We start from the raw sequence: 8,656 nt of genomic DNA on the forward strand, positions 1-8,656 counted from the left end.
TGCAGGCCAGGTCCCCAGTAAGGGTGTGAGGGAAGTAACCAATCAATGTGTCTCTCACACATGAATGTCTGTCTCCATTTCCCTCTCTCTGAAAATGAAATCATAAAAAAAATAATAAAACATTCTTAGGAAACCATTTTTCAGCAACACCTCACTTTCAGATCATGGAGCTAGAAAACACTGGGTCCCTTTGTGTTCCATGGCATCTGTACTTCATACAGGCCCCCACCCCCCTCTCCCAGTAGCTAGTTCACACACTGCAAGGACAGGAGTAGAACTCAGATAGTGTTTTGGTTTATTTTAGTGTTCACAGTGACAGGAACCCCCAGAATAGGTAAACTTTCTAGTACCTACTTCTTGCCATCCCCTCTCCCTGGAGCTCAGAGCCTCTAGGTCTTTCTTCTCCCCATACTTACAGCCTTTTCTTTGGCCCCTGGCATGCTAGCATGTGGCCAGGAATCAGACCCCTTGTTCCAGCACTAGCCAAGTACTGCATTTGTGGAAAGTGGGGAGTTATACACAGATATCCAACTTGATTACCAAGATTACCAGTTCCCACAGGGAAGGCTCTCTTGGCAGTCCAATAAAACAGTGGCACTTCACCACTCCAGGACGGCTGGCCACCTTTCTGGGTTTCTTCCCAATGCAACGTAACTGCTGCGATTCAGCATGGCTACCTGCATCTGATATGGTCACTGAGAGTTATGTAAGCCAAGAGAGCTTCCTCCTCAGAACAGTGCCCGAGCAATCTTCCTCCCTGTGGCCTTGATCCTAGGAAAGGAACCCCTCCCTCCCTCGCTAGGGGGAGTTCCTGAGGCAGAGGGACCACTGGCAAGGCCTGATGTAGCAGTAGATGGCCTTCGCCGTTGCCGCAGAAGGAAATCATGTGAGGCTCTGTCCATAGCATAGAAGACATTAGCCGACGGTGGAATGGTTAGCTCTGTAGGTTGAGAGAGAGGGTTTCAAGCCCAGTCATTCCCCCAACAACCACCCAGGTGTAGAAGCATTCCCACTGGTGGGCACCACTTTCCTCCCCAGTCTGCCTCTGACCTCGCTCCCCTGGGAGTAGCTGCACTAGCTCATACTCTGAAGCCATTGCAGAGTCACGATTGTTTTTCTTAAGGACACGACTGATGACACTTGGAGCCTTGTCCTGGCTTGTCACCTGGCAGGACAGGAAACCAAAAGAGCAATAAATTGGCCAGAATGACCTCTGCTTCCCATCCCTCCAACCCCAGCCACTTACTTCCAACCAAAAAAGGTTACCCATGTCCAATACTTTAGAGTGAACAGGGAAACCCTATATGGTATCTCCCTGTCCACAGGCCAACCCACATGGTGCCCAGTGGGATAGGGCTACGTCCCTGTGGGGAAAACATCTAATATGGCCAACAAAAGGTGTAGCAGCTAATAATGCTTCAAGATAAAACCTGGCTGCTAAAACCAAAGGTCAGAATTAAAACCATAATCATCTATAGTCCCACAAGTCACCATCCTTTACCCCACCTCCCAACCCACGGCTCCCTCACCAAGATGCTCTTGTAGACACTGCCATCTTCCCCCAGCTCCATCTGGACTCGGATGATTCGACAATCAGAAGCCCCTGGCCCAGACCCACCTCCCCCGGATGCACTCCCCCTGGAGGCCCCTTCTGCACCCCCACTGAGTGGGGAACCACAGGAGGCTGAGCGGCGGTGACCTCGAGAGGGCCTAGGGGAGGACGCTGGTGGGGAGAGGTGGCTGGGGCCAGCCGGACTGGGCAGGGATGGAGTGATCTCCAAGGCAGAGTCCAGAGATGACACAGATGGCCACTTCACGTGCTGGGGACAAGCAACATGGGGGACTGGTGTGAAGGCAGAGAGGTCAAGGAAGAAATATTCACAGTCAGGGTCAGTGCTGAGATTACAGGTCAGGAGAAGAGCTCACCTGGGTCAGCCGGGTCAACAGAGGAGCAGGGGTTCCAGGCACCTCATCTCCCCCAACACTGGGCCAGTCCCAGGATACAAGGGGCGTGGGACCCCCAACAGAGCCCAGAACTCTGCAGTGGAGGAGATTGGGAGGGTCAGAGAAAGAAGGTCAGTCCCCAAGAGACCACCCCCCAACTGCTGACTCCTCACTCTGTCCACTGCGAGATGACTAGTGTTGGCCGAAGCACTCGAGGGGCAGGAGGGTCACTGATACCAGGTGGCTCCACCTCACAGGACACTCGATGGCTGGGGAGAAGGGCAACAGCAGAGGTAGTATGAAACACAACTTCGATTCCCAGTCAGGGCACATACCTGGGTGGCAGGCCAGGTCCCCAGCTGGGGGCACGTGAGAGGCAACCACACATTGTTTCTCTCCCTCTCTTTCTCCCTCCCTCCCCCTCTCTCTAATAAATAAAACCTTTTTTAAAAAATAAGGATATGACATGCCAATCCCCACATCCTGCCCAAGCTCTGAAGTCCCAACCTCTCCCAGCCAGTCACCTTTGGACCTCTGTCAGTGGTCGGAGCCCCTGTAACCATTGCTGGATGTCGGGGTCAGGTTGAAGGTCATAGCCACGACATTCATTCTGGAGCCGCCGCAGCTCAGAAAGGACAGCAAATTCCTAGGAAGGGACCCTCAGACTATGGGAGCCAAAATTCAAGGACCCCAACCTTCCTCTCCCCTTCCTCTTTCCTGGGACATAGCTAGGGATGTCTAGCACCCAGCCCAAAGCACTCCCCTCACCTTCCTCCGCTTGTCAAAATTGATGTATCCATTCTGCAAGGATAAGGGGGTGGGGTAAGAGTCCCAACCCTGCCAGAGAGGCTACACCCCCTCCCAGACACAGGCACCTCCGCATCCAACCACACATATTCCTCCCACCTCTGACTCCTCCACCCCTTCCCCCGACCATCTATCATTCTCTAAGCATCCTACTTTACCCTCTAAACTGAATATCTCAGGTAGAAATTGTGTTCACTTCATGGAAGAGAAAATTAGGATTCAAAGAGGATTAGGAACTTTCCCAAAGTCCCAGTATTCATTTATTTTACAAACAACATGTTTAAATTTCAGGCATGTTCTAAGCACTTGCTAAAAATTAATTCATTTGCCCTTCATAACAGATTGATGTAGATATTGTCACTAGTTTCCCATTCACAGATCACTAAGGCACAAGAAGTTTAAGCAATTTGCCAGAAAAACAGAACCAGAACCCTGGCACTCTGGCTTGAGCCCTGGGGAGACCTCAGTCCTCATGCCTGCAGCCCCTTCCTGGAGGAAGCTCTGTCTGACCCTGAGGCCACTTGTTCCACCATTGCTCTGAACACACACACCACTGACCTCCAGCTCATCCTTGGATGCTGCATCCAGCATCACCAGGTCCTTCAAGAAGGTGCCAAGGTATGGGACCACACCCTGAAGTCAGAGGCCAGAGTCAGACACCCCTGCCACTGCTCCTGAGGGCTCCATCCCTTGCACTTTCCCATCCCACTGCCTCAAAGGACAAAGTGAATTGTCCTCACCCGGCTGTGTCTCCCTTTTCTGTCCCTCAGACTGCTCCCCCACACACTTCTTGCTCCTTCACAACCATGCCCCCACCAGGCACTCACCCCACCCCAGGAGCCAGACTTTGTGGCCTTCTTGGAATCTGGCTCCAGAGAGGGCTGCACCTTCACCTCCTGGGGGTGACAGAACAAGGAGAAATGGGGGTGGGAGAGCGGGCAGGGATGGCTAGGAACGCCAGGGAATAGGGCCTCACCCGAAGGAGCAGCTCCCGGCTCTGGGAATAATTATCCTCCTCAGAGAAAATCTGGCAGAGGCTGGAGAAGACCCTGAGGCTGTCCCTGGGGGGTGGGGGGCAGCAGGTCTGAGGATGGGCCTGGTTTAGCACCTCTCTCCCAGCCCTCACCCCAACCCAGTGCCCCATCCTCCCCACCTGGCTGCTTCCCCCCAGGCTGCCCGAAGCCTGTGGATGGGGCTGGACTGCAGGGCCGACACCACGGCATAAACTGAAGAGAAGTTTCGAAGTAGACGGCACTCCTGTAGGGGTCAGAGAGGGAGGCCACAGCTGTGGGACTCCTCTCTACGCCACGGTCCCCAAACAGGGCCCGTCCTCTCACTTACCTCTGCCACTCGGATCCACTTCTCCAGAAGCCGGGCCCTCTGGGGTGGACGGAGTGGCCGAACGGTCACCTCCCCAGGCCCCTCTCCAGTTGAGGTAGCCCCCAGTACGGAGCTGACCACTGCCCCTGCCACCTTGTTGAACTGTGTGACAGTGGCCCGCACAGACGGGCAGAGGTGGGAACGTCCCGGCCGGTCTCTGTGGCCCCACAGGCCCCCCAGGCACTGAGAGGGAACCAGACTGAGAAACAGCTCCTGTGGGGCAGAGGTCAGAGGTTAAGTTTCATAGTCAAGAGAGCCAGCCTTCCAATATTAGGGGTGTGAGGATTTCAGGTGGCCAAGGAGCCAGAGGGGCACAGAACTTGAAGGGTAACAACCAAGGGGAAACAGGGGAAGGTCAAAACTGGGTGGACAGAAGAGGCTGGGACAGAGGAGGAGGGCTGGAAGCAAGGAGAGGACCTAGAGTCAGGGGAAGGTTAGTAAGGGGGCAGGAGGCATGGGGGTCACAGGTCAGGGTCTCACCGCATCTAGCAGGGTCAGCTGTTTGGCCAAGTGGTCAGCGAGGAACACCAGGACATCCGTGGGGTCAGCAGGGGGATCGCCGGGGAGGGCCAGGGGCTTAGGAAGGTCAGGGGTCTGGAGATCCACCCGGGACCGGAGGTTGCAGATGAAGTCAGCGCTGCCCCCCCCAACACCCTCCCCTGCTGCATACCCTGTCCGAAGCAAGAAGCTCTCAAGCCGGTCAAGCTGACCCTTGACCTCAGAGCCAAAATCTTCAGGGTGAGAGGCCAGCCAGGTTGACAGCACAGAGATGGCTACCCTGGGAGAAGGGGGATCAGCCACGGGTCAGATGTCAAGGTGCAGGTTGGGCACAGGGGACTCTGAAGTTAAGAATCAGGAGTCACTCACCCTTTTGTCCTCTCTAGTTCATCAGTAGGATGAGATTCAAGGGTTTCCAGCCTGGGGATGGAACAAGATTCTGACTGTCCATTTTTTCTAAACCCCCAGTGGCTTAACTACTTTGGTAGGATATTGTGGTTCTGGAAAGTCCAGATACGTCTATGACCCTTGGTGCCTTATGACCCTGACCTGTCAACCATAAGCCCTAGAAGAGCAGGTGTAGAGGTGAAGGCCCGGTGGGTGGCCAGGAAGGTTGCCGTGAAGGTCACATCAGCTCCTGATGTCCGGACATCCAGCAGGTATCTGACCAGAGCCTCCAGAGTGCCAGCTCGGAGCCTTCGGGACAAACGCGGGGGAGGTGTCGGGGCCTGGGGGAGACAGAGGACCAGTCACTGCCTCTTCCTTTAACTCTGCCCCTACATCTCTGGGGAAAACCCTAGTCCTAGGAGATAACCCAGGATCACTGTATTAAGAGTCTATCTGCACCGCCGAGAATGGCTGTGCAGTCCGACTCGGGAGTGACACAGTATCTGTCTCCTCCCGTGTTGAATCGACATCTTGCGATGACGCTGGAGTGTCCTCTCCAGTGAAGCTGAAGCTACAGAGCCTGGGCAGGGTGATATGGAGGGTCTGCTGTTGCCCATGCAGCAGACCCCCCCCTCTCTTCGCAGCTGAAGGGTCCAAGGGAAAGACGGAGTCAATACAGCTTGGCTTCAGGTGCGCCGCAGGAGTTGCCGGTGTTGACTACAATGTCAAACCGCCTTAGGGACTCCGGCTCCGGATTTTCTGTCGGGGTTTACTCCCTTAGCCTTTCCCCTGAAGAGGTATGCCGCAAGGCAGCGGAGGTTTTTTGGAGTCAGAGTTTTCCTTCTCTGATGTGCCCTGACTGGAAGATCGAACCAGCGACACTTAGCTCGCAGGCCGACGCTCAATCCACTGAGCCAAACCAGCCAGGGCAACAGCAGACCCTCCATGTTACCCTGCCCAGGCTCTGTAGCTTCAGCATCATCGCAAGATGTCGATTCAACACGGGAGGAGACAGATACCGTGTCACTCCCGAGTCGGACTGCACAGCCATTCTCGGCGGTGCAGGTAGACTCTTAAGAAGCTACACCATCGTCTCTCGAGACGGACGGCTGCCGACGACTGTATTAAGATTCAGAGAGAACACAAAAGACTTGACAAGTGTCACATAGTGGAAGTCCAGCCAGGTCTCCAGACCTCCAATCTAGCACTCTGGCCAGAAAGCTGGCCATTCTGTGGGTTATCAGTCAGAGATGAGAAGCCAAAGTTATGATCTCACCAAGGGATCAAGAGGCCGATACTGGCGACTTGTAACAGTAAAGGTGGCACCATGCTCCTCCTCATCCCAGACAGACACACGGGCCTGCAGGAGTAAGTAAAAGGTTAGACAGGCCCGCACCACACGCCATTGCCCCAACCCTCACACCCAGATCCTCTGTACCCCTAACCTGTGGTGGTGGGGGATAGTACCAGCGAGTGCGTGGGGTCGGGGGCACTGGTGACCCCAGGTCTCCTTCACTGGGGCCCAGAAAGCCCTACCCAAAGGGCCTCTGGGGCCTGGTGGAATCGAGGGAGTTGTGGGGGCGGGGGGTGGGGGGGAGAGTAGAATGCAGGAACTCTGATCCAGGAGATCACTGTAACCCCTTCTCCCCAGAGCTGAACCCTAACCCAGCAGAGAAACAAAGTGCAAAGAGTAGGAGAGGGAACAGACAGAAAGGCAAAGGCAGAGACCTTGGGAAGTTGAAACCTCAGTCACAGACAGAGCCGCATGCCCCGCCCTTCCCCAAAGGAACTGGCCAAGCCGTAAGACTTAGCCTTTCCCCTTAGCCCCCTTTCCCCTGATCCCTAGAGACCCTCCCCGCACCCCCGCAAGGTGGCGGCTCCTAACCCAGCACAGGAGAGAGAAGGGGAAGTGAGGATGATGGGGGGCGTAGACTCAAGGGTCACGTGGCTCCTGGCCCTCCCCCAACGGAGCCCGAAAAACCAGCTCTGCCAGTCACTCTGCCCTCACCCAGACTCTGGACCCAGGAGTCCAGAACCTCGGAGCCCCAAATCCAACTTCTGGTACCTTCTGAAGCCCCAAATTCTGCTCCTGGCCACCACTATTAGTCCCAGAGGAAAGCAGGTGACCACCCCCAGCTCAGTCTGGGATCATCCCTCCAAGATCCAGGAACCTTGGCTCCCCGCCTCCACCCAGCGCCAGGCGGGAGAACGGGATGGGTCACAAAATCGAAGGGTTCCCTCCCCAATCCCAGAGTCAGAGGAGCCGGTTACTGTGGAAACAAACCCCTCCCCGCCAAACAAAATCAAGGAGGGAGACGGGGACCAAGACACAATGCCCAGAGATGCAGGCACACTCTGGTATAGGCGGAGAGGGTGAGAGACCCGCAGGACAGCAAGCCAGACGCTCCTGGCAGTAACAGGGCAGGCCCCGAGTCACACTGCCACAGTGAACCACAGAAATGCCGGGACTCCCAGCAGCTGGGGGACAGGCAGACACCAGCATGAGGAGCGAAAATAAACGATACAGGGAGTAAGGAATTCAGGAACACAGACACGGAAAGGTGGAGTCTCCGAAATAGAACCCCCAACCTCCCGCCACCCACATCTCACCTCGTCTTCTTCCTCCTCCTCCTCTTCCTCCTGCCCCTCTCCCACGCTCCGGCCACTTGGGCCCCCACCCTCTTCGGGGTCTCGGCTTCGGAAGCTGCTCAGCACCACTCCCCCGGGGGCGCTTGTGTCCCAAAGCAGCCGCAGGGGCCGGGGGAGCATGGCCGAGCAGTCAGCGGGACTTGGTCATCAGGGCGACTAGGGAGAGACAGGAGTGGGGCTGGTGGGGAGTCTGGTGGGCGCTGGTGAGCAGGGAAGGACGCGGGTGGGTGTCTAGGTAACCCGATGGGCGTCCTGCAGGGAGGCTGGGGATAGGGCAACACAGGGATGCAATATGGGAGGGCCTTGGTGCCTTTGGGGAGTGAGAGGGTCTTGAGTACGTGAACAGGCAGGGTCACAAGGTGCTCTGGCTCTGACCTGCTCTGGAAGGGTGGGGACGGCACGGGTCCCGGGCCGCTGTTTCCGTCGGTCTCCGGCCCCCAACCGAGTCCCCTCCCCGACTTTTCGCACCCCCCTGTACTCCCCCGCCAGGCTCCCGGCCCTCCCGCCCTTTCCGCTCCCCGCTACGTCCGTCCGCTCCGACTGTAGGAGCCAAAAAGGGAAGGAAGTGAGAACAGGAGTCAGGGCCGCGGACTAGAGGAGCGCTGGACGCCCAGGGGCCAGGACCCAGGAGCCCGGGTCCCCAGCTCCACAATCCTGCGCGCCCCCCCGCCCCAGCCCCAGCTCCGCCTCGGGGATCCTGGAGCCCATATCGCCCACACTGGATTCGTATAATGTCTAATTTCCAGTCCTGGAGGAGGGCCGGAGCAGAATTTCAGATTCCCGTTCCCGGACAAGATTAAAACTCCCGCGGGACGCGTTTTAGGCGGGTGAGATCCAGTTACTCCACCCCGCGGGGTTATACTCCCCACCCACGCGTGTCTTGGCCGTAATCCACTCCGGGTCTTCCGGAGAGCCCTCAGAGCCCGCCCTCCCCGCCAGTGGGCGGACCAGGAAGCCACTATATCCGGTTCCAGAATGGGCGCTCTGGCGC

General features: G+C 56.7%; 1 protein-coding gene across 1 annotated transcript; it reads right to left on the reverse strand.

The window, feature by feature from the left end:
• Positions 1 to 272: 272 nt before the first annotated feature.
• Positions 273 to 8,107, reverse strand: RGL2 (ral guanine nucleotide dissociation stimulator like 2). The gene is made up of 18 exons (XM_090282198.1): positions 8,041 to 8,107; positions 7,627 to 7,821; positions 6,293 to 6,376; positions 5,179 to 5,357; positions 4,999 to 5,049; positions 4,612 to 4,909; positions 4,093 to 4,344; positions 3,905 to 4,008; positions 3,728 to 3,812; positions 3,579 to 3,647; positions 3,310 to 3,384; positions 2,713 to 2,745; positions 2,469 to 2,590; positions 2,118 to 2,213; positions 1,927 to 2,038; positions 1,530 to 1,820; positions 1,051 to 1,165; positions 273 to 940 (listed from the first exon to the last, which is right to left on the reverse strand). The coding sequence occupies exons 2-18, from the start codon at positions 7,783 to 7,785 to the stop codon at positions 729 to 731; spliced, it is 2,337 nt and encodes a 778-aa protein (XP_090138324.1). The 5' UTR covers positions 7,786 to 7,821; positions 8,041 to 8,107; the 3' UTR covers positions 273 to 728.
• Positions 8,108 to 8,656: the final 549 nt, after the last annotated feature.

Source organism: Furipterus horrens, unplaced genomic scaffold (assembly GCF_987537825.1).
Source record: "Furipterus horrens unplaced genomic scaffold, mFurHor1.1.pri manual_scaffold_6, whole genome shotgun sequence".
Lineage (NCBI taxonomy): Eukaryota > Metazoa > Chordata > Mammalia > Chiroptera > Furipteridae > Furipterus > Furipterus horrens.

Coding starts and splice junctions, on each gene's coding strand:
- RGL2 (XM_090282198.1), bottom strand. CDS start 7,785: ATGCTCCCCCGGCCCCTGCGGCTGCTTTGGGACACAAGCGCCCCCGGG. Junction 5,358..6,292: donor ATCGGCCTCTTGATCCCTTG/GTGAGATCATAA, acceptor TGTCTCCCCCAG/GCCCCGACACCTCCCCCGCG. Junction 3,648..3,727: donor GCCGGGAGCTGCTCCTTCGG/GTGAGGCCCTAT, acceptor TGTCACCCCCAG/GAGGTGAAGGTGCAGCCCTC.